The sequence below is a fragment of the Canis lupus genome, chromosome 33 (genome assembly GCF_003254725.2).
Source record: "Canis lupus dingo isolate Sandy chromosome 33, ASM325472v2, whole genome shotgun sequence".
Taxonomy (NCBI): domain Eukaryota; kingdom Metazoa; phylum Chordata; class Mammalia; order Carnivora; family Canidae; genus Canis; species Canis lupus.
The window spans coordinates 5006251-5032316 of NC_064275.1; the positions used below are offsets into that span (position 1 = coordinate 5006251).

Below are 26066 nucleotides of genomic sequence, written 5' to 3' on the forward strand. Positions count from 1 at the left end.
CGGTCTGGAAAGAGCACAGCTTTCCCAGAAAGCGCCTGCCGTGGGTCAGCTTTTCCAGAGGCTTCAGCTATTGTTGCCCTGTGTCGGGAGAATTTAAAATTCGGCGTTACATACACCGTAGTTAAAAATAGTTTTTGAAGCCTGACCGGGCTCACCCAGAGTGTCAGATGGGCCGGTGTGGGCGGTCGGCCTGAGGCGCCTGCGGGCGCTGGGGCACTACCCAGCTTGTGTGAGGTGGAAGCGGCTTTGAAAGGAATCCCGAGTAGACTCAGCAGAAGTCGGAGACTTGGAGTCGCTGTTCGGAGCAGGCCGGCCAACTTCGGGTTCCGAACAGAATTGTGCTGAAAACGCCGCTTGCCTTGCTGCCCTAATTGGGCTTTTTAGACCCCTCTCTGATCTCCTCTGTCTCTGGCCCTGGCCACCCACTCTGGCAACTAGCCAGCCCCCTGTCGACCTAGCACCTCTCCGTTGTCACCATCTCCAGGTAGGCACCGCCGAGGTTTGTAACTGTGCTTCTGAGAACACTAATTTTGTCCTCAGCTTTTTAGAACTCTCCAGAAGTTAAGGGGGCAGCAGATAATCCTTCACTGGGTGTTTTACGTTTAATTGAGCTTGAATCTTTCTTTTTTCAAGAACGTAAATTACACACAAAGCCTTTATTGAAAGTTTAATGAAACAAATGGAAAGTCTTCTTAGTACCCAGTGTCCTAGTAACACAACACCCTGGTGTTAACAAGATTGGAAACAGAATTGCGATGTTAGATCTAAGAACTGTGCTCTTATTTCAAAATGAAAGGGTATGTTGGCTGTTTAATTTGCAGTTTTAATGGGAGCCCAGTTTGCCTTTTATACTGGTGACCCCAACAGCAGACATGCAGTGCTTGGAGTGAGTGGTAGGGATGTTAAGATGACTGAAAAAAAGAACCTTTCTCACAAGAAAGTAGAAGACACTGAAAAGACCACTTGAAAATAGTAGTATTAGTACATTTCATGTATCTAGCACTGAATTTATCAAAATAGTTTTAACAATATTACAGTTGAGGTTGGACGAATCTTTGTGATCAGTGTCCCCATTTTACTGTAAAAAGTTAAAGAAATTTGCCCAAAGTTACTTTTCAGTTAATGAACAAGTATTTAAGTCCAATGCTATACCTGCAACTCTAAGACCCTGTAAAAAACATTAAGGGTTAATATCTGCTTTCTGATTTTTCAGTGTACTTGAAATGAATTCTCTCAGACCTTAAGCTTGTGTTGTACAGTCTCCTTATTTGCACTCCCAGTGTTGCTTATGTGAATTTTACTATAAAACTTACACATGTACAAATACAAAACGGAACTTAACAGAATTCCTTAAGAACAGAATGAAAAATTAAGCATAACCATATGACCAGTAAAAGTAAGTGCTTTTTTTTGTTTTTGGTTTTTTAGATTTTTATTTATTCATGAGAGACCCAGAGAGAGAGAGAGAGAGAGAGAGAGAGAGAGAGAGAAGCAGAGACACAGGCGGAGGGAGAAGCAGGCTCCATGCAGGGAGCCTGATGTGGGGCTTGATCCCGGGACTCCAGGGTCACGCCCTGGGCCAAAGGCAGGCGCTAAACCACTGAGCCACCCATGGATCCCCTAAAAGTCAGTTTTTACGCATTATCTTAAAAACTTTTTTGGCTCTTCACAAAACGCATATAATACCAGCTGGGACAAGCACAGGGTCTTTGGTGGTTGCCGTGACTGGACAACTGTGCTCTGCCATGACTCAGGTTTTCCAGTATTCCCTTATTTGAGCCATAGGAAAGCCTTTGCTTCTATGGAGTGCTCTAAGTTATTTGGGCTTCATCTGGTGTGAACACCTCATTTACGTATTGAGTTTGCTGCTATCCTATTCTCGTTAACCTTTGGCAACTAAAAAAGGTCTGTTAACATCAACACTGTTATATATGCAGATTCAGGTATGGACACTTGAATTGCTCGTTAGTATTCTTCTTGGGTGACTGACCAGGTCTAGGAGGTGCTTATATTTATTTTAGACTATGTAGAAAATAAAAAAACCCTGAAGTTTTCATAGGAAACTTGAGAACTCCGAGTTCTGTGGATCCCAATTTGAGAATAACTGCTATATATTTTTTTAAGATTTCATTTATTTATTCATGAGAGACACAAGCAGAGGGAGAAGGGTCCACGTAGGGAACCCAATGTGGGACTCGATCCCAGGACTCCAGGATCACACCCTGGGCCAAAGGCAGATGCTCAACCACTGAGCCACCCAGGCGTCCCTGCTATGATGTTTAACCCAATTTATAAGCACACAAGTAAAGGACTCATTAGAAGTTGTAGGGGAGAGCAGGGAGCAGGCTTCGTGGTCGAGGGAGTTTTACCTGGTTCTTCAGGGCATTGGTAGTGTTGTATTAGAGAACTTAGCTAGGAAGACCGAATTAGGGAACAGGTGTTCTACGTTGAGCAGAGGCCTGTAGGAGGTTATGATCTGTTGGAAACTATATACATCAGTGGGACAGAGAGAAAGAAAGGTTGGATCTAGGTCACAGAGGTCTCTAAACAGTATTTGGCTCTTAAAGTTCAGACTACTTTTGTGGGAGCCTGTTAGACACTTGCTAGAATATGAAATTTGGAAGATACCTGCCTATTAACGTTCTCCACTTTGAGAAAATGATTGCTTATTTTTGTTTCTTTGCATCACACATGATGGGCCTGTTTAAAAGGAACTCTGTGTGATATTTTAACTCATAGTTAAAATTTATGACGGACTAACTGTACACATTACTGGGCTAGGTACTTTTTTTTTTTTTTTTATATGATAGTCACAGAGAGAGAGCGAGAGAGAGAGAGAGAGGCAGAGACATAGGCGGAGAGAGGAGCAGGCTCCATGTACCGGGAGCCCGATGTGGTCTCCAGGATCGCGCCCTGGGCCAAAGGCAGGCGCCAAACTGCTGCACCACCCAGGGATCCCTGGGCTAGGAGGTACTTTTACTAGCAGCTTCTCATTTAAACCTCAGCCTTGAAGGTTGGTATGCTTATCACTGTTCTGACAATTGAGGAAACTGAGGGTGGAGAGTTCTTAATGGTGAACACTGTTGGCATCTTGGATGGAACAATGCTTTGTGGAACTGGACTCTGCTGTCCTTTGCGGGACATTTGGCATCCATGACCCCGCCCATAATTGCCAATAACATCCTCCAGTAATTGGGATAATTCAAACACCTCCACCCAGGTGGATGGGAGGTAGGATACGACTCCCATGGAGAATGATTTACCCCAAATCATGAGAGTAGTAAGTTTCAGGGGTGAGATTTAACCTAGGTTTCTCTGACTCTAAAGCTATGGTTCTTTTTTCCACACCATCTTGCTCACCACCTTTCAGAACTTTGCTCATTCAGAACACAGTTGAATATATAAGTCAATTGGAATTGTTCATACTTTATTCCAGAATGGGTGGCAGAAATGTGGCCCATTTCAGATTGACTCTTCTTGGCTGTTTTTTTTTCAGTGTTATAGTATATTGTTATTGAGAGAAAGAAGGTAAGACGCTCTCTAGCCAAGGACAGGGGCTGTCTTATTCATCTTGGTGTCCCCTTTACCTAGCTCAGGTGAGAAGTGTATCACTGTTGATAGAGCATGAAGGCACTTATTAGTGGTTTTCAACCAGAGGTAGTACCCCCCCACATTAGGCATTTAGAGACATGGGGGATCTCAACACAGTGTTTGGCTTTCTCTTTAAAGTTCAGAGAATTTTTGCCTGACACCTGATGTTGAATGGGTCAAGCCAGCATGCTAATGGTTCGCTGTGCAGGCGATATTCTCAGAAAAATGGCAGTAGCGCCTCTGATGCATGAGAGCTACTGGCCTTCAAGTTAAAGAACGAGTGTTGACCACAGCATCAGGTATGTGAGGAAAGGGAGCTTTGTTCTCTGAATTTCTATGGTGATTGTGTTTTCATTGATTTGAAAGCACTATGGAAAATAATTGGTAATTAGTTTAGTTGAATAGGAGATACCTGTGTGGTCTTGAAGGACCACATCAGTTCATGCCATTCGTAATAAAGATGACTGGGAACGTCCAGAAGTCCTCAGCAGTGTGTATTTTCTGAGAATCTTGAACTCCCAGGTTGACCGAACGCTCAGAAGCTACTTTTGGCAGTAGAGTAGAAATAGAGACTCTTTTAGGGTGTTGAAACCATATATCATCTTTCAAGTGAGATATCTATCTTTGGGGTTTAACAGGGTGTCTGCCAGATGCCTAATTTAGGGACTCTTTCTTGGTTGAAGCTCAGTTGTACACTCCAAGTGTTAAAGTCGCAAGTACCACACATCGTCCTACAATAAATTTATGTCCTCAGAATTTCTAACTGTATTAAAACAATGATAGCCTTTTTTTTTCTTAGAGGAAAATATGTAAGGGGATATTAGCAAATTTTGTAAAGAGGAAAATAATGTTCTCTTCAAGATAAGATATTTCATTTTTTAACCAGAGCTCTGGTGAAACACACAGCAGCCTAGGTATTGCCAGAAATGCTAATACAATGGCAGTTGTAAGAAAACATAGGCTGGTGTAAATTTAAGCTGAGGAAAATAATCTGGGATATCTTCTGTGAAGTTCAGCATGAAATAAAAGTTTACAATGTCATTCATTCCCTAAATTTGAATGGCTGCTGTGTGTCAAATATGGTACGAAGCAGTGGGGATAGAGATGAGTGAATGACTAAAAGTGCCCTCAAAGAGGTCATAAATTAACAGAGGAGATACACATGTACATCTCTGCTCTCAAGATGAGCTCATTATAAGCCAAAAATGTGTTTGGCATATGTGACTTGTTTGGTTCAGAACATGCTTACTGCTTGCTTCATGGCTGTCAGCTATCGTATGAGAGCTTTATTGGGGCTTTCAACATATCTTCCCACATTATTAGCTTTTCTGTGAGCATGGTTTGATTAACATCCTTTGCCAACCAGAATATTAGGGAGATGTGAATAGAAAGTGCTTTTCTTCTGTTCTTGCTCTTCTTAGGCTCTACAGGTGTGGCAAGTTCTAGATGGAGGCAGAGAAGCACATCCTCTTGGGAATTAACATTTCATATGAGTGGAGATCCTTACACAAAATAGCTTGGTGCTGACAGAGAAAGAAATTGAAGCTTTGTAACCAGAAAGAACTCATTCTTAATGTTTGGTCGGCAGTTGTGATGGCCGATGGTAGAACTCCATCCAGCAGGACTGTCCCTCCATGTATAATCCCTGGGGGTATTTAATTGCAGTAAATTAATTTCAATTGCAGTAAATACCCCAAAGCAGTAAAATAACTATTTTCTTAGTCCAGTGTTTTGGGGTTTTTTGTTTGTGCTGTTACTGTGTTTGTGTGTGTGTGTGTGTGTTTTGCCTAACAGATTAGTGACAACAAAACTAAATTGTCGTTTATTAAGGCCCTAATCAGACCCAAGCCCTGTGCTTGGGACTTTGAAAATATACATTCACTTAATCCTTAACAGACTTTGTGAGAGGTATGTTTATACTGTCTTACAGAACTATAAGGCTTGGAGAGGTCCGATAATTAATCAGAAGTCTCACAGCTTCTGTGGTAGAGTCAGAGTGAAATTCTCCTTCCTGAATTCAGAGCCTGCCACAGCGTTTATGTGATTGCTTCCTCTGCTTGACTTAGGAGGACCCATAAAAGAAAGCTGGCTCTAGAAAATGGTTTGGAGTGGAAATAAAAGACAATGGCATGCAGCTGGATGTCTGCCCAGATGGCTTGGGTCAGCACTCTGTACGATAAAGAGTTTGTGGTCCTGACAACTGGGAAAAGGAAAACAAATGTATATATCAAATTATAAATTTGTATTTAATCCCATGAGAACGGTCAACCTCTTTCAAAAGACGTGCAGATGGAAAGTACAGCAAGATGCCGTATTCCACCTAATTGATAAGCAAAAATTGTAGTTTACCCATATCTAACTCAAGTAGTGACTGGTGGGAGAATAAACTGGTACACAGCCTTAGACAGGTTCTCTCAGCACGGATTCACATATTCTGATTCGGCACAGGTGTAAACAGTTTGCCAACAGGCCCAACATTGCCTATGCAAGGCTAGCTGTGGCATGTTGCTTTAATAGCAAAAGAAATAGTTGTATCCTATCAAGTGGACTAAGTGATAAATCATGGTCCAGTCATAGAATAGAATATCACACAGCTGCCAGAATGACAAAACTTCTTATGTGCCATTAAGGAAATATCTCCAAGTTTCTTTAAGAATGATAGCAAGCTGGAAATCATTAAGTGTAGTATGCTCCCTTTCCCATATAAATGGGGAAGTGTGAAATAAGTCTGTTTCTGTGCTGTGTTAACGGGGCGGCAGAGGGGATAGGAGACTGGCTCAAGAAAGGAACAAGCGAGAGAGACTTCATTTTATATCTTTTTATATATTAAAATGAATTACCTATTTCAGGGGAAGAGAGACTAAGACCTGGTGAATATCTGTGCATAAAGAGTGAAAATCAAGAGAATTTGTATTGATCCTGACTTGGCAGAGATCTTCCAAAGGATGAATGAACTGTATTAACTTGTTTGAATGAGAAGAGTTGCAATTAAAGCTATAAATAAATAGAAGTAATATTTATAATGCAGAGAGATTTGATTATTTTGACTGTCACTTAATTGACAGTTTGAATTCTGAAAGGTGATGACAAAATTAAGATTTTTTTTTAAAGGACTAATTTTAAAATTATTTTTATAATTTGTATAAACCTATATACCATTATAGAAGACCATAAAGCATCACTGTTGAGTGAAAAAAAGTTCAAAATCCTGAAGAGAACTACTTTTTCATAAAAATATGTATATATGAGGAAATGCACATAGGAAATAATCTGAAAGAATAGTATTTGGGTAGGGATACGAGTTGTACTTTTTTCTTTCTGATTATTTCATATCTGTTTTACAAATCATCTGTTCCTTATTAAAAGGACAAAAAAATGCAAAGTATTGTGGTCGATTTAAAAAAGCAAACAAATGCAGTTTGAATATCTAAATGTGCTCTGCTTGTATAGGGTTTGCATTCGATTGTGAGAGGGTACAAAATTAACAAATTCTAGAATATGTACTCTGAAGTACCGTAAAGCAGGATGAGGGGATGGGACATGATGAAGGCAGTGACTCCAGAGTAAGATGTAGATGGGATGGTCATGGAAGGCCGCCCTCTTGGGTAACATGTGAGCAAAGACCTGGATGATACTTGGCAGTGAGACAGAAATATGAGGAAAGAACTTTCCAGGCGGAGAGGACAGGCAGCTCCAGGGCCCTGGGGCAGGATCGTGTTGGCACAGAAGCCACAGTGAGCAGAGACAACAGAATGGAAGGGACAGTGACTGTCAATGATGTGGGGGAGGGAGTCAGGGCCAGAGGAGGTAGGCCGCGGTAGGGAGTTGAGATGTTTACTTTTTGAAAGTGTCATTTGGGCATGTGTGTGTATGTTTATATATTGATGCTAGGAGAATTTGCCTTGAGAAAGAATTTGGGTTGGAGGCTGGAGGTGAAGCCAGCCTTGGTCAGGCTCTGGGAAGGCACAGTCTCACCTGTCCTTGGATCTCCAGCAGCCCTTCCTTAGGACAATTGCATGACTACTGCTATATGAATGAGTGCCCGTTTTTTGAGTATTGAGTTCATGTCACAAAAAAAAGATTGAGGGTGTTGATTCATGTGAGGTAGGTCCTAACTGTTCAGAATCTGAAGGGTGTGAGAGAGGGGACTTTGGGCGAGGGGAGCGGTTACTGGTGTCGCATAATGACAGCTCAGGTACACATCAGACATACCAACGTTCTCTCTAGCCTGTGATTGAACTGCAATTATGGGTCTGATTTTGGGGGCACGACATGGGACCGGAAGTAAACCAGCTTCCATGTGGATATGTAAATTACAGGAGAAGGCTGACATAACAAGCGAAGGACTGTCAGAAGAGCCTAAGATTGCAAAGCAGCGGAGCTTCATCGTCGTGTCTATTACCCTCCCTCTTTTCTCCCAGTTTTTCTCCAAAGAGTTATGAAATGCAAATGCCAGATGTTTGAGCTAAAATACAAGCTATTCGACTGCCTTAAAATTGCAGCTTTTAGTTACCTTTTAATTTGAAGCCTAGAAATAGTGCCATAACCACCCGTTTTATATTCTGTTAATGGTCATTTAAAAAATACAAGTACTATTCAACTGCTGGCAGTCAGTGTTTATGAATGGACAGTTTTCCAGATGACTGTAAATTGTCAGTGTGGAACTCTTTGTCCCCACAGAAGCAGGTTTGGAAATGCTGATGGTGGCTCCAGGCCAGTGCACTAAAGTCACTTTAATCCATAATATGCCTGCAGCATTATATTGAACAAAGAGAACCTCTAGGCTTGCTGTGTGAAGCTGCGTTTGTAAGGAAAAACTTCCAAGGTGGTGTAGATGCCCCCAAGGCAGCAGCAGACCCTTCTAGAGTCTGTGGGGACAAAAGGCTGTACTGTGTTTTAAAGACCCCAGGGAGGGCTAAGAAGGTGGAGCCTAAGGGAGTACAGAACAGGCCTTGAGGTGGTCTCAGTAGGTTGGAAACAAGGACTATACATGTTTCTGCCTCTTTCTCAGAATGTCCTGCTATTAATTTTGATACTGAGTTTGGTTCTTCGTTGGTCTCTCTATTCCTTCGAAAACTTCAAGGTTAGTCCACCTGTTTCTTTTTCCATCCTCCCTACCACCGGGGGATCATATGGGATTTTAGATCTGGCAAAGAGCTGGTCTGACACGCATTTCATTTCTATTTCAAAAAATCAGATCTGGAAAGGTGCATTTTGACTGAAGTGACTTTTGTCCTTAAGGTCTATCCCTGAGACAGACATCCAAGTCCGTTTTGCAAAGCATTTTGCTTACTAATGACAAGAGGAAAGGGTGTAGATAGGTAAAAGACCCCTTCTTGTTCCACATTATTTGTTCATTTAGTTCTTATAGGTAAAGTCACACCTGGAGGACTATGAGTTGATCACATTTCAAAGGAAGGCCTGATTCTGGCTGCTTCTAGAGTTTCACCTGAGGAATGGTGTCAAGTGGGCCCTAAGGTAAGGAACAACATGCCAGGCAGGAGGCCGATGGAGTTGTGGTGGAGAGGGTGCCACTGTGTAGGGGACTAGGGGACCAGAGAGCTTTATGTTCGCGGAGGGGGGAGGGGTGCAGGGAGAAAACAAGAGATTTGCCTTGACTCTCTTTCTTTGTCCTCAGCCCCGTGGGTTCCTCTATTGCACACCCGACCTCATACAATGGAAGTGAAAATCGGAGTGGGAAGATCATTTCAGGCCCCATCAGGCTGAGTGGGATGGAGAGGAAGGAGAGTAGGGAAATCCTCATTTCCCTATGGAAAGTCCCTGTGGACGGTGAATCGGGGGACTGTGTACATGTATAGGGCGTTCCCAAATTGGGGACTGCGTTTTATCAAGTGGCTTTGTGTTTAGAGATGCTCAGAATTACTGCCAGTGATGTCTTCACCAAACATTGCCTCCTTTCTAAAAATGGCAAGAAGTAATAGACTTCTGCTTCCGTAGAGAAGTGGGCAAGCCTCCAGAAGACAGTTATGAAAGCTGTATTCAGTTCTTTAACACCTCTAGATTTTTCTGGTACAACCACAGGAATGATGTGTGAGAGAAAAGGCGGAGTAGGAGGCAATGCCCAGACTGTGCTCCAGGAGCAGCGAGGAGTGGAGAGCCTTCCTCCCTCACTGTGTCTCCACCCTGTCCTCCTCCAAGTCTGCATGCTTCCGTGTGTGTGTGTGTGTGTGTGTGTGTGTGTGTGTGTGTTGACTAGGAAGTTGCCTTCCTGCCTCTGGAGGAACTGAGTCTGGGAGAGGCCCAGCAGCATCCCTTGTGCTTCAGGCTGTGCTGTATGCTGAAAGGGGATACTCTCTTGTTGGTCTCACTCTGTACACGCGATATTCAGTGTGCTCGTTAGGGCCATAGCTCTTTGCTGGGGCCAGGAGCTCTGCAGGGCATGGGCGTCAGAAAATGGGTTATGTCCTACGTGACTGAGTTCTCTCCGTAATTGTCTACCTACCCTTTATTAACACTTAACACATTTAAATAATATTAAGTGGAGATGTCTTGGACTAGATCATTCTCTTCCCTATACAACTTTCAGTTGTTGGCTTCTGCTGAACGTAGAAAGGCTCCCCGACCATTGTTTCTCAGTAATGTGGTCAGAGAGCCATCTGCTTCAGGACTGCCCTGGGAAGGGGGAGTCAGTTATTGAGTATGCGCATTCCTGGGCCCTTCTAACTGGAGTCCTTGACAATTGGGCACATGAATTTGCTTTATAAATATGATTGTCCATGATTGTGGTGCATCCAGGTAGGGATTCTGAAAGAGTGAGGGGAAGGATTCTGTGTGGTGTGTTGACTGCTCAACCCCTAGCACCAGGAACAGAGCCTGGTACTTAAAAGGATCTTAAAAACAGAGGGGACAATACTTATCTGGTGAGTGAGTGACTGAGTGAGTTCTTGTGCCCCATTTTTGCTTCTTATTTGCTATGGGTTAGGGAAGCTTGTTAAAATTTAGTTAAAAAAACTAGAGAATAAGACACATTAACAGGATAGGGGTTTTCCTCCACATAAATTATTTGAACTCTAGAATGTTGATGTGCTCCATTTTTTTTCTTGGCCCAGAGGTTTGTATTCATTTGTCTGGAAAGTAAATGGTTAATGGCTGCACGTTGGATTACTGGTTTTTAGGTATGGTCTAAAGAAGTTGCTTCAAAAATGAGCAATTTCTGTGTTACTTTGACCTTGATAATTTCTGTGGGCTGTTTTGAAGGATTAATTTCCAGAGTTCTGTTAGCTAAGTAAGATGAGGCTGTTTGGAAATGCAAGATAATCTTATTTGAGCCTATGTGTGGTTATGATTCCTGCCCCTCACCCCTTGCCATGAGCAAGATGTGTGCTTTCTAAAAATACTGCTATTGAACTATTCCCAGGTCCAAGAGGGGAGGGGGGTTAAGCTGTGAAAAAACAGTAAGAACGGATTGTCAACTTTCATAAGGTTTGGAATCATCTGAATTTGAACATGTTTCTCTTTCCCTCATATATTTAAGAGTCTAAGAATACTATTCCAAGCCTTTTGAGTCCTTTGTGTTAATTTTATTTAAGTAAGCAGACATCTAAGTCCAGTGTATTCAATATTTGTGTGTGTGTGTGTGTGTTTTGCTTTTAAATGATCTCAGAATAATTTTGGTTCTGTTGAGTGATTTTTCTGCTCCCAGCCCTACTCTTCTCTTTATACCTTTATGTTCTTTCAAGAGACTTGCATACTACTTATTTTTTTTAAAAAAGCATGTATTATTATATCGTTCCCAATGGAACACTTTTTTGAGTAAGCAATCACAAATGGGAGAACCTGATCGATAGCATTTTTTAAATTAAATACTTGAGCATAAGGAACAGTGTTAGGCTCTGTATGAATCAATTTCTGAATTTAATGAGTTCAAATTCTAGTTAGATAGCTTGGCGTCATGGTGAAAAGCGGAAACGTGTGAGTGGGGTCACTGGGTTCAATAAGAACCTCCAAAAATAAAGATGACGCTAGAACTAAGTTGTAAAGGATTGAGAGTTGGACAAGGTGTCGAAGGTTGTTGCAGACAGGAGAAGAAAGTAATTTACTGGCATATTCTGAAAATGTGAACTGGTTCTATGTGACATGTGTATCTGGGGCCACATGAATAACTGCATCCTAAGGACTCTTCATTTTATTTATCAGCTGATAGAGATTTCCTAAAGGGATTTTTAAACTGGAAGATGTGATATCAGATTAACAATCATTTTGACAGGAAGGAAGAGCTGAAATAGAGCAATATCAGAGGTGCCCGAGATCAGTTAAGGACTCTTCCTTAGTAAACTAGAAAAAAGGTGGGGAAGGCTTTTTGAAACAACAATTTTTATAGCTAACCCAGGATTTTAAAATGTGTTGTTTACTTTAGACCTCAAGAGATTTTGAAATTTTGGTTTAGCTGTAAGATTCATGAGACTTACACATAGTTTTAAGTTTTAGAGAGTTTTATATGAAGTGTCAAGTATTTTGTTTTCAGCTTTAAATTCTTCAGGTGTTTGCTCAATACAGAATACTTTCATGCTGACGTACAGCTATATTTTTCTGGCATTTTGTGTTTGTAAAGTGAATATAATTATAGCTACTTGAAATTATGAATGTCTGTGTTAATCCCATGAACCTGAACCTACATTATTTACACAGATTTTGTATTGGAAAGGAAACTTTTACCATTTTCATTTCCAATTTCACTAAGGCAGTAAGTTTACAGAATGCGCTGTTAACACTCTTATGCAGAATTTCAGTTTCAGAACAAGATTCTTGTTCAGAATCTTGAACAAGAATTAGTAGACTGAAAGAAATACTTGAATGCTTAGTTTTTAGGTAGGTCATTTAAAATTGGTTGTAGTTAGAGAATATACTTATAAAATCATTAAGCTCAGTATTACCCTTGATTATACTCCAAATCCTTATAATATGCCCTTTTTACATATATTTTGCCAGTCTCTTTTTAAAATTGTGCTTAAATAGACCAGTCTAGACATTTAATTTAAAAGAATTGTAAACAAACTTGTGACAAAAAATAAAGCCAAAATGGAAGAAAATGGAGACGAGAACCCACTCACATTTAAAGTAGCAGTGTTAGAGACATTCTTATTTTATAGAAAGATAGATGTATTTAGTTATGGTTCTGAATTGTACAATATTATTTTCCATTTCTGTCCCTGGTTTTAGCATGGAATTTTCATGTGTGAAGCACACAGCTCACATATTCATCTTCTTTACTGGGTTCCTTTCCTGTTGACATTTAAAGGCTTGGGAGTATGACTGTGTCTTGTTCTGTGTATTTCTGTACAGAGTTGAGACTTAATGAAATTTTAATCCATTATGTTTTCCACGTGTTCATGATCTTTCTTTTTGTCATTACCATGTGTTCCACGGATAGTCTACATAATTGCACTGGGCTTTGTGGGATGAAGACCTGAATAGCCCAAATTGTGTCTTCTCTTCCTGTCCTGTCTAATCTGAGCTCTTGAGACCACCTCTTTTTCACCCCCTCTACCGCCAGTCACCATGATTCCCTGTGTTTTTCCCCACTCTCAGAGTCATCGGCCTGCTTTATGCTTGTCCCCTGGTTAAGGACTTCCCAGTGCTTAGTAGGACAAAGATTGAGTTCTGAAACGGGTCAGGCAGGTTCTTCATAGTCTGGCAGGCAATACTTCTGGTGTCATTCTCCTATCTAGCAGAGTTACCTCAGCCAACCTGCTGTGCTTCAGTCCTTTATTAAAACACACGAACAAAGCATGGCTTCCTGAAAATGTGTGTTCTGTGTTACCACCTCCATCCTACCTCCGCTGTGGACACTTTATTTAAGGAGGCAGAAGTGCCCTCCCTTGCTCCCTTGTGCTCTCTAGCGTTGTGTTCATTTAGCAGTTATAACTTTTACCAAACTGCATTATTATTTTGCTTGTGTATCTGTCTGGACTTGTGTATCTCTACTGGACTGAGTTTTACGAAGACCCTGACCTACTTGTTCTTAACATCCTCAAGGCCCAGCACGATTCCTGAGGCTTGGCAGACAGTCACGATCATCTTTAGAGGGGAGCTGTTCACTGCGTCTAGCATTAGAAAAGTATGAAAACCAGATAATGTATAAACATGGAAATAAAAAATTTTGTATTTGAAATCTTAACATGCCTAATAGGAAGTGTAGTTTATTATGACATCTCCTAAGGCATCTGCAAAGGTATTCTAGACAGGACAATTAGAGGTGACGGTTTGGGAACTCAGCTTCCTAAATTGCCGTCTGAGACACATTGGGGGCTGGATGAACCTGCATCTACATTCAACTATTCCCAAAATTCACTAGGTTACCCTATATGTGTAGAAAGACTTGCTGAGTAGAAATATTTCTATTCCGTATAGTACTCAGTATGGGCAATAAAAAAAAAAAAAAAAAAAAAAAACCGGGCTGCAGAAAACCTTAATATAAATAAAACTGGAGAGTGTTAATCCTTTCCAAGATTGTGATAGGTACACACTGTTGCTGCTATGTTCAGGTGCGTCGTTACTGAGATGCTGGTTATCAACATAAGATGTAGTGTGTGCGATAGGTTCACGAAAATTTCTGAGGCCTGTATGAGTATTTTTGAATGTGTTCTCAAGTGTAGAGATTCAAATCAATGTATTCTTTTACATTTTGTACATGAATCTTTTGAGCATTGCACATAAAAGACCTTTCAATTTTTGCTTTAAACTCAGGAACTAAAAAAAAATAAAATAAAAAATAAACTCAGGAACTATGACTCTAGTAATTCTCTTTTAATTTCAAAGAAACTGTGGTTTTTATTTTTCAGTGTTGAAAATGAGCCCATGAGCACAAGTCAGAAAAAGGAAAATGTACTTTCATCAGAAGCAGTAAAGGTACAGTTTTAAATCAATATTTTATATTGAGCAAATGTTTCTCTTAATTTCTGTTCCTCCTTTTAGATTTGTCATCTCATTTTACATTTCCAAAAGAGCACTGTATTATTTATGTGGAAATCCAGCCCAGCTCTGTTGAACATAGTATTTGGATGGAGTGGAGTGAGGGGGAGGGCCCTGAGCAGAGTTGTAGAGTGGTGTTCTTACCCTGGCTTTGCCATTAACCAATTGTGGGGCTTTCAGCTGAGGCACTGAATGGCTTTGTCCTTAGTTTTCTAATCTGTGAATTGGATTGCCTGACCTCCATAGTTTCTTTTTCCTAGGATGTTCTTTGATTTATGTTGTTTTCTCAAATGCTGCTGACATTTAATAGTGCTTTTGGTGGGTAGAAGTTAATAACATGTTTTTACATCTTCAGTATGTGGTAGATGTTTTTGGTCAGTTCACATATGAACCAGCTTTCTTTGCTTCTGCAGGACAAGCATGAAAAGTGTATAAGCTACATACCTCCCTAGGTAGTTACTGAGAAGTGTGGTTAAACATCCTTGAAAATCAGGCTGCCTCTAGCTCGGTCAGTTGAGCATCTGACTCTTGATTTTGTTTTTTGTTTTTGTTTTTTGTTTTTTTTTTTTTATTTTATTTATTTATGATAGGCACACAGTGAGAGAGAGAAAGAGAGGCAGAGACACAGGCAGAGGGAGAAGCAGGCTCCATGCACCGGGAGCCCGACGTGGGATTTGATCCCGGGTCTTCAGGATCACGCCCTGGGCCAAAGGCAGACGCTAAACCACTGCGCCACCCAGGGATCCCTGACTCTTGATTTTGGCTTAGGTCATGATCTCAGGGTCATGAAGTCAAGCCCATGTTCAGCTCCCTGCTCAGTAGGGAGTCTGCTTGAGGATATTCTCTCTCTCTCTCTCTCTCTCTCTCTCTCCCTCTCCCTCCCCCTCCCCCTTCCCCTCCCCTCACTTGCTTTCTCTCTTTCCCTCTAAAATAAATAAATCTTTAAAAAAAAATCCTTGAAAATCACTTAACCTTGTAGCATTTCTTTTTATTCATAAGTAATTTTCTAGAAACTGGGTATTTTGTTAGATGACAGGTATGTATGTGATCAGGTTTTTTGTAGCTGTCCAGGCATGGAGTTTTGTCACAGCAATTTTCTTTTTACGTGATTTGTGACAGTCTGTAAAGGAGAATGCTTATGCTTTCCATGAATTTCAGAGTAAATTAGCTTGGTCAGTGGAAGGAGCATAAAGTCCGCTGAATTCTTCATCAGTGATAGGGAGCTTTTAAACGTTATGTAGGGTTCAAAGGCATTAGATATGGTCAAGATAAAGCTGTTTTCATTCTTCCTCTATAATAATAAACAATATAAGTATATTTTTGAGAGAAAAATAGGGTCTGATTTTTTTTTTTTTTACCTTTATTGATAGAAAAAAAAAATCAGGATCACATTGTTCTCCGTATCTGTCTTCATTCCATTGTGAGTTTGGATATTAAATCCTGCTTTCGGGGGCATCTGGACCATTCACTTGATTAAGCATCTGCCTTAGTTCAGCTCAGGTCATGATCTCCGGGTCTTGGGATCAAGCCCTGTGTCCTGTGTCCTGCTCAGCAGGGAATCTGCTTCTCTCTCTCTCTCTCTGCCCTCCCCTAATGCATTCTTTCTCAGAAGTAAATCTTAAAAAAAAAAAAAAAAAGAAAAAAGAAAATACTGTTTTCAGGTTTTGTAACCTATCTGCCTACTCTTTTCCTACCAATTGATCCAACTGTTGGCCAGCCTGCTGGTTTACCATGGCATGAGCTCTGTAACTTTCTTCTCCTCCTATACTTTTTGCATGTCTTGAGTTGCCTCACTTCAAGAGTTTTACTTCTAATGGTGTATATGCATGCAGCCTTGCCCTCAAGTTGTTTTACAGGAAATATTTTCTTTTGAGCTCTCCCAACTTCGAGGTTTCTTTGGCTGATAACTCCTGACACTCCATCTCTTAATCCCTATTGCCTCCATACCAGTCTTGACTTTCTCTAAACACTGCTGCTCTCTTTGCTGCCTTCCCCTCTCTCAGGCTCTAGTTGTCTCCCCACTCAGCCTGTAATTGATACTGCACTACTTCAGCTACAATCTCACTAAAACAATGAAAAAAAAAAAGCCTTCAACTTTGGCCTGTGCTGTCGTCCAACTTTGTACCTGCAAAGATTTGTTCCAGAAAGTCACACCTCTGTAGGTGCAGTAAATAGACATGTTGGGCAGTTATTGTGGCTGGGCCTCTGTGATTACAGTATTTTCCATCCATTCTTAATATCTTGGCTTGAGTGCCCAGGAAAATTCCAATTTGGGATCTGGGTCCCCACGTAAATATTAAATATGGCTCATAGTCATGAGACTCTTTCTCTTATGATCTGAGGCCCATTGGACTAGACAGTACAGTTAGCTCATAATAGGGTACCACAGCACTCTCACCGCAGTGGCCTGAGCATTTTGGCCCTTGTAACTGTTGGGTTTACCATCCAGAAACTACCAGTAAGATTCCTTCAGCCTAGCCACACAGGCCCAATGGTTTAGATATACTACTGCCAGACATCAGAAATATATAGTTTAATAACACCAATAGTCAGCACCATACTTGTGGGGAGGGAAATCGGTTAGAACAATATTTATGGTCTTGTTCTTTTAAATAGTCTCAATTTAAGTATTTCATTAGCAAGTAGAATAAATAATATGCATTTATTTTCTTTCTAATGAATAGTTTTCTGACACAGCACTCAAGCAAATGTAATGTGACATTTGTTACCATGCTTCCATCTTGTTAATCTGAATTTTATGATAATGCCCTCTGTGATAATAAAAAATACACGGCATTTTTCCTGTTGAGTCTGAAACATAACAGATTTATGAGCAATAGATGTTCTTATACATTTCTTTTTGTATTTGACTTTGAGATGCCAAATCAAGATGTTGACAGTTGTTTGGTTGTAGGTTTAAGCTACAAAATTAATGGTATTTTTCAAACAACTAAAGACTATAGAAGCTCTATTTTATTTTTTATATATTCTTAGTTATCACTTACATGCTATACAACATTTGCTGTTTTGCTAACGTTGATAGCCATTTCTAATGCTAGAATTTATCATCCCAATTTAAATCTCTTGTATATGAATTAGGTATTTATATCCGGCTGGCAAAACTTTCAAATATTTAGTCTATAGTCTACCTTTGTTTTTCTGTGGGGTCTACAATCTAGTCTTGTAGCCTTGTATACTTAGTCCTGCTACATTCACATATGCTATAATTGAAAGAATGGAAAAAAATAATAAATAAATAAAAGAGTGGGAAGATGTGTTCTAATTCCCTGCTGCCATCTGCTACTTCAGAGGAATTTTCAGGAATTGTTACCTTCCAAGGATAAACTCCTAAAGCCTCCCTGCTGTTGGTTTTGGTCTGGTTTTGGTCTCTTACTTACTGCCTTCTCTTGGACCTTGCCTTGATTGTCCATCCCTCCATCATCACTGTCTTCTATTTCTTTTCTGAAACACAGTTGCTTTGGGGGCGCCTGGGTCACTCAGTCTGCTAAGCATCCAACTCTTGATTTTGGCTCAGGTCATGGTTTCAGGGTTGTGAGATTGAGCTCCACATCAGGCTCCATGCTGGATATGGAGCCTGCTTAAGATTCTTTCTCTCCCTCTGCCCCTCCCTTCTTCCTCTTTCTCCTACTCTAAAAGATAAACAAAATACAGTTGTTTTTTCCCTTTGGTGGGTCTGGTTTCCTTTCAAATGATCATTTCACGTTGCTCCCAGTTTTTACCCCAACATTTCTTATGAAAGTCTGTTTCAATCACTATTTAATTCTTAATCCTTTCTCATTGACTCCTTTCTCTTCTCTACTCCCTCATTCATGGAAAACTTAGTACTGTGGCTGGTACACATGTCGTAAGTACTCAGTAAGTAGTTAAATGAGTGAAAGTCATTGCATGAAACCAGTGATCTGTTGCTGACCACCGTCAGTCAGTAAGTAGTCTTTTCTTAGTTCTTATTTTATTTAACCAGTTGAGGCATGATTTTCCAGATCTTGTCTTCCAAAGATTTTCTTTTTAATCTTTGCTTCCATTAATACTGTTTCATTTCAATTCCTACCTGTGCCGTTACCTTCTGTTTTCTTCTCACTTTCTGGCTGAACTGCTTTCCATATAGGTGTTTCTCAAAGTCCTCAGACCTCCTCAATGTCAGTCTTCCAAAGCGTAATAGCTTTCAGTCTTATTGCTTCGTTCTTCCGCTCTCAGATTTCTATTTGACATCCCTCCTGGACTCTAAGCTTGATTGTCGGGGTTCTAGACATTTCTGTATGCATGGCCTTTGATACCTCAGATTCAGTCTGCCCAAAAGTCTCAACATCTTCAGAGATGTCTTCTCTATCTATATTTGTTTGGTTGGGATGTGGAGGTGGTAGCAGGTAGGGAGGATCGTTTAACTGCTTGGGACAGGGAAGAGCCCTGGGCTCAGGTATGCCATCTGGAGATTTTTTTCAGCCAAACTCTTTACTTTTTAATCCTGTGACTCACACTGTCCTAAGTGGTACCTAGTGTTTTTAAAACCTGAGCTTTTTTGGGTTGTCCATGGAATAGATTGTTTCCTTCATGATCAGAGTTCCTTGCAGACACTTGGGTAAAAGCTTCCTGTGGTCAGTTACTCTGCCTACATCTACCTTTGCCTTTCTGTTCTTTTTGGTTTTTTTTTTTTTTTTTTTTTGAAATCTCTTATCTGCTTGTATTTACTCTCTTCCTCCCTTTGTATTTATAACTGAAATACTTCCTTTAGCATCGTTTAGAATGTTTTGTACAAGAGAAGCAATCAGTATGTATGGCTCATTGACAATGTTAATCAAAAATTTTACCTCTTTTTGTAGTTGAAGAGGGTGAATCTCAGAGATTGTCACTTAACAAAACCCACATTGCTAGTGAGAGGAGACGAGAATTCAGATGCAGTTCTGTATAATGCTTCTATTTATGAACTTAATTTATAAGATATATTCATAAACTAAATTGACCAAAGAGAAATCCTGTTTAAAAAAAATTAAAAGAGCTATGGCAGTAAGTCTATTTCCAGAAATGAGTCATGAGCTAAATAAAATGAATTAAACCTGAACCATAGATTATGGATTTTCCAACCCAGGCCTAAATAAATTGATGACTATTAGGCTTGTTCTCAGTAGCTTGACATTTGCTTTATGTAAAATTTAACTTTTGTACCATTTTATAATTGTTGCTTAAAACTAACCTACCACTTTGGTGAAGGTTCTGGAGTGGTTTTCAAGAGGCAGTGGTTGATAGATGCCTATGATGTTCCTATGAATAATCAAGGAGTATTGGGATCCCTGGGTGGCGCAGCAGTTTGGCGCCTGCCTTTGGCCCAGGGCACGATCCTGGAAACCCGGGATCGAATCCCACATCAGGCTCCCGGTGCATGGAGACTGCTTCTCCCTCTGCCTATGTCTCTGCCTCTCTCTCTCTCTCTGTGTGACTATCATAAATAAATAAAAAATTTTAAATAAAAATCAAGGAGTATCAATCTAGTGCATATTACTTTTATTTATAACACTTTTAATATTAAAATTAAATCATTTACATCAAAGACCCACATTTTTTTTAACTACTGTTTATCAATAGGTAAAGATGGAAAAATTGCAGCTCAAGAATATCTTACTGAAGAAAAATAGTCACTCATTGTTTTTTAATCCTATATTGAATGTACAGTGCTGTTTAGTAAGATGAATGCATGTGTTCATATTTTGGTAACTCTACTTTCCTTATTGGTCTTTTTCAACTTTTCCTTGGCCAAAAGTGAGATGAGGGTCAAATTTAAATGCATTAAATGTTTTTTTTGGTTAGGTTAGGGGAAAATTGATTACTGAACTAATTTTTAAATAAATTACAGCATTAGTAAATTCTTACTATCCTTTTTTTCTCATTGACACAGATAATCACAGCAATTTGACATCAATTTAACATGAAGATTTTCAAATTTTTCTTTTTCAAATACAGTTCATTTCTTTTTAAAAATTTCAACTGTAATTGCATTTGGAACCCATGTATAAATAGATCAAAGCAAAGTTTTAATTGATGGGAATGTTGATGATGGAAATGAGTTGTGTCTCATAGTGCCACTATTTCTCTGCGTCTGCCAACTATGGGCCCAGCCCCCTTGGCAAAGTTTTAAAACTACATATGCAGTGATGGAAAGAACAGTCTTTGGAATCAGACAAATCTGGGCTTAAATCCCAGCTTTCCATGTGGTAGTTTGTAATCTTGGAAAATTTATTCAACCTCTTTGAGCTTTGGTTTGCTGATATATATGGGATGGGGGGTGTTCAAATCCTGTTTCATGGAAGTGTTTTTGAATTAACTGAGATAACACATATAGCACTACACGATGCCAGACACAAAATAGGTACTTAGGGAAAGAGCTGCCTCCTTTACCATATAAAGTCTGGCAAAACTCAGAAATAACTCTTCGTTTGAGGCTGGTGCTGATTTTTTTCTGGGTGAATAGTATAGAAACAGCCACTAGAAACATTGATTCTTTATCACATTTGAAAAGAAGGCATACATGTAGATATATATATATATCTGTTATATATAACAGTCTCTCTCTCTCTCTCTCTCTCTCTCTGAGAGAGATTTAGCTAGAAGTTGAAAATTCTCACTCCTTGATTGCTTCTGTAAAGACTGAGTGGTGTCAGGGTGCCTGAAGTAGAGATTGCACTGTATCACTCTGGTCCACATGACCAAAGGAATTGGTACGACTAAAGCCCGTCAGTATGGCTGCTACTGGTCTGAGGCCTTGATATCTTAGAGTTCCTGGGTGTTGAATGTGTTGCAAGGTACCTGGTTTGATTTGCAGCAGCTCCATTTTATCGTGGACCTATAGTGGTCCTACTTTGTGGTATGGTGGAGTACTTTATCAAAATGGAAACCGACTATGAAAGATTATGTCCATAACTCTAAGTTTTTGTGAGTACATTACCTTTATGGGTGCCAGATTTTGATTCAAGAACATTAGGGGGGGGGTCCAAAAAGGCTTTCAGGAATAAAAACATTTATTATTCTGGCCCAGTGTGTTCATTGGAGAACTCTTTATACTGTAACAGAAAGGAGTGACTTTTCCCCTATCTTATGTCATTTTGTTCCTTTTTAATTCTGTACCTACATACTTGCCCTAGTTGGTTTGATTTCTATCTCCGTCTTAGCCTGTGACAAAGCTCACACCTGTCCCTCCAGCATGTTCTGCAGAGCTTCAGGGTAATAGAGCCAATTCTCTGATGCACCTTTCCTGCCAATGTTGCTGGGTATAAGATTTGACACACTCTCAGTTGAACTCAGTCTATTTTATTCTCTGCATTTCCTTTCCTGCTGCAAGTGCCACCAATTACCAAATCTTGATGTCTGAAAATGATTCTATCATTTTGTCTCCAATCCCCATTGTGCCAGGGACCAGCAACAGCCCTTACTTCAAGTCCATACCGATTGCTACTCTATAGCTCAGACTTCTCTTATTTAGATAACAGTTTTTACTCCTATGTCTTTTCTCTGACACACATGATAGCTGCCTGTCTTGGGTCACTTATGGTAAGGGCACTTATTTGGTACACCATATATAACCACATCCACTTCTCAGAAGTTACATGGAAATGAAACACTGAAAGTTAGCATCTCAGCTAAAACCTTGATGCCATTCTAGAGCATTTTAAAAAGTGAAATTTCAACTTTTGAACTAATTTTAGTAGCAAATTATTTGTGACATTTCAGCACTGATGAGTCATGACATAAAAGTTGCAGGTAATTTGTGACCAACTTAGTGCAAAATAGTTGATGGCCAACCTGCTGGCCTATTCTAATTTTTTAGTGGAAAAATAATGCTGTGATAAAAATGTAATGTTGTCTTTCAAGCAAAATCACTCTAACATTTGGGGTAAAAATCACTCATCTTTGCACCTTACCATTGGTTGTAAAATCCATTTATTGAAAAATTTTGTTCATGCAAATATGTATCAATAATTTATATGGAAATAATCAAGTATCCCACCACAAATTAAATCCATTATGATGAAGGTAAATAATGACGATGATTTAAAATTTAGCACCACTTAAGCTGTAACTTACTCAATATACAATAATAACCTGATAATAATTATTTTCCTCAAAATTGAGGAAATTTCAACTATTGGTGGTAGAATTTCAAATACTGACAAATTTTCCAAGTAATGTGTTACAACCACATGTCTTAGAAAACTAACTAGAATACTCAAGCAGCTGGTTTTAGTTTGAGTGCCAGATTTTAGCACCTGTTAATAATTGAGGTGATCATCCTATTCACAATGAAAGTATATAAAATTGTTTGCCTTTATACCTTGTGGTGACAGGGAAAACAGAATGTTAAGGAATGTTTATTGGAAGAACATAGACATAAGCGATTTCCATTCTGAAAAGCCTTGGTCGTAATAGAAATTTTCCAAAGACGATAAGAAAGAAGTGGTCTCAGCAGTGGGAATAGCATTACTGCAAAGACATTCTTTAGGAAGAGGGAGGGGAGAAGAGAGATGGGGAGAGAATGAATGAGGAGGAATATGGTGACGTTAGGTATTTGCAAGCATTGTGAGTGGCAATAGATGAAATCAGAGAAAGACATTGGGGGGCTAGACCCACCAACACCTTGAATTCCATGCTTGAGAGTTTGGATTTATCCTGACAGCAGTGCAGAGATAGAGATTAAAGGCCTTTAAGGATGATCAGATTTGAATTCTAAAAGTTTGCTCAAGTTTTGTCTAGAGAATGGACTGGGGATCGGTGCAAGCAAGTAAACAGGGTAAGCCACTGCTGGTGGTATTCAAGGGGGCAGGGCATGGTGTCCTGATGTTGTGTCTGATTTTTTAACAAGTGGAAATGTTAAGATTTGTGGAAAATGAAGGAATGGAGACAAAATGAAAGAATAGTCACATTCCATTTTGGAACCATTGAACTTGAGATTACAGTGAAGTATTCAGGTGGATATGGATGCCTGATTGATAGCTGAACATATGGTCTGAGCTGCAAATAAAAATCTGTGAATCATCAGATGAATCTGTGGGAAATGAAACCTTATAAAAAGAGCCTGAAGATAAAGCAGGCCCAGGTAGATATTGGAAAAATATGTTCTGAAAGGAGTGGCTAAAATGATTTAAATTTGGAGAAGATGGAGAAAGTGTTGAGAGAGGAAGAAGGAAAATCTCAGAGTAATGTTACGGAAGCAAAAGGAAGGTTGGTCATCAGGAAGAAATTCAGTCTCACCTTCTGTAGTTGCACCGTGTAAGAAGTATGTTTTAATTAGCAAGTGGGGCACTGTTTCTTAGAGACTGTGGTCCACACAGCTACGGAGGACGCCAGATTGTAAGCGCTTAGGGAGTGATTGGGAGGAAAGAGAAGATGGTGAGGGTTGGGAACCCTTTTTTTGAGGTGATTGGTAGGAAAGAGAGGGCTATCCTTGTGCATTTATGAGTGAATGGTGGGCTTCCAGAAGGGGCATGTGAGGAGCTGTGGTTCCCGAGGAGATATGAAGGAGAGGAGATATGAGGGACTCTGCACTGGTGCCCCTGTGGAGGTATTGGCCTTGTGGGAAGAGGTCCTTCCTTCATGGTGAACATGTCAGTGAGTGAAGAAAGTGTGCTGATGCTGCTGACGTCACAGCTGTAAGGGAACATCCACCTGAAATAGACAGTAGGAACCTCAGCAAGAGCTGGGGTTGTGGAGTACGGGTGGGAAGGGTAAAGTAGCTGCTGTGGAAAATGAGGAAAAATTGCAGACAGTTTTTCAGCTGGGGCTGTAAATTGTGAATTATTGGGAACCCAAATCTGCATAGTATGGCATATGTTTGTGGCGTTTTAAAGCAAACCTCACTCAGAAAAGACAAAACTGCAGTTTTTCTGAGCTGGGATGACCAAGAAATAAAACAGAGACTTTGAGGTTATTGGTTACATGTGATGGCCAGCCAGATCGGAAGCTTCATGGGAACCGAGAACGCCAGTGTAAGAGAAGACAGCAGCTGTGATGAGGCAGGAGAAGCAGTGTAGGGGTATTCCTGGGACGGTGGGGTAAGACAGCTGGAAGGATGGGAGGGTGTGAACACTGGGGAATGCCTGAGGTTGGGTTTCAGAGGTGACACAGTTCTGGGTGACTAACAAGGGTTGGAGTTAATGAAAAGAGGCAAGAGGAGTCGAAGAGGTCGTCACCAGAGTCAAGGGTGTTAAGGACCTGGGACTCCAGGATTATCCTCTCTATGCGCAGTGAAGGCAGAGTCTGAGGCAGGAAGGCATGACCGAGCCAGGTGCTTGAGACAGTAAGAGAAGAGTCACCTGGCTCTTCATTATTTTTCACTCAGTGGCCTCTTTGGTGACAGTCTTTATCCTGTGACCTTTTTGACTTTATTCCCTGTGCCAGTTACCACGTTGGCACAGCACCTGCCACAGGCTACTCAAGGAGGTGACAAACTAATACCGGTTTGTCCTGCAAAGAAATTCTTACATCATTAGAATGTGGGCTCTGTGAAAGCAGGCATCTTGGTGTGTGTATGTATGTATATATATATTTATTTATACATCCATTCTGTCGCATCTAAACACCTGGAATGGTACCTTGCTGTTCGTTATTTACTGAATGATTGAATGCTTTCAAGCTTACTACTGGTATGCCCTTTTCAGCCTACTGTTGCATCCCCCAGAGACCCTATTCCAAGTCCTTTCTATGTCCCTCCTTTGGCTTGTCATCTCTCCTCTCACTGTACTGGGTCAGAGCCACTTGTTGGACCTTGCTCTTCGTCTTCTCCATTTACAGAATTGCTCAGGCCTCACCCACTTCCTTACCTTTTTACTTGGAAGAGGACACGTCCTTATGCCTCTTGAAGGCTAATACGGTCCCTTTATTATTAGAAGTATTAGAGACTCTACTGGTCTCTTTATCTCACTTTATCCTTTCATTCTGGGACTTGTCATCCTTCTCTTTTATACAGCAGTTACTCTTTCCAGTCTGTGTAGAGCTGATCCACAATACAAGAACAAAAAGCCATTTATTCTATCTTACACCTTAAACTGTCCTATTCTGTCTTTCTTTCCTTTTTTTTTTTTTAAGGTTAAAAAATTTCTCAACATGTTCCCTTCTATTTACCTACCGACGGTTCCTACTCACAGTTTGACCCCTTGAGTTTGGAGCTATACTCACAAATTCCTGAGCTCTTTAGACTATTTCTCCTGTATTCCTAGGGCTTCTGTGTAGTCCTCATTCCTCGTTTACTAATCCAGCAACTATTAGAGCACCTCTTACTGTCCGGTACATTTCAAAGTGCTAGAGATATGGCACTGAATAGACCAAAATCCCTGCACTTAGGCTTTTACTTTCTAGAGGAAGAAACAGATATTAAATAATGTGTGTATGTGTGCATGTGTTTTATACTGCCAAGTACAAAGGAGAAAAATAAGGTAGAGAGAGGATATTGGCACTTTCACAGTGGAGGAATTGACAGTTTTAGAGTGACTGGGGAAGCCTTCAATGAAGAGATGACTTGCAAGTAAAGGTCTGAAGGAGGT

General features: G+C 40.2%; 1 protein-coding gene across 2 annotated transcripts in view; it reads left to right on the forward strand.

Annotated features, from left to right (window-relative positions):
* Window positions 1-26066, forward strand: part of CRYBG3 (crystallin beta-gamma domain containing 3) — a 102009-nt gene that overhangs the window by 1081 nt on the left and 74862 nt on the right. The window contains exons 1-2 of one of the 2 annotated variants that reach the window (XM_049105407.1): window positions 348-484; window positions 14394-14460. In XM_049105407.1, the coding sequence (XP_048961364.1) occupies window positions 14410-14460 (51 nt within the window). In that variant the 5' untranslated portion in view covers window positions 348-484; window positions 14394-14409. Of the gene's footprint in view, window positions 1-347; window positions 485-14393; window positions 14461-26066 lie in introns of those variants that run through there. The other variant, XM_025417277.3, reaches the window with a different exon arrangement.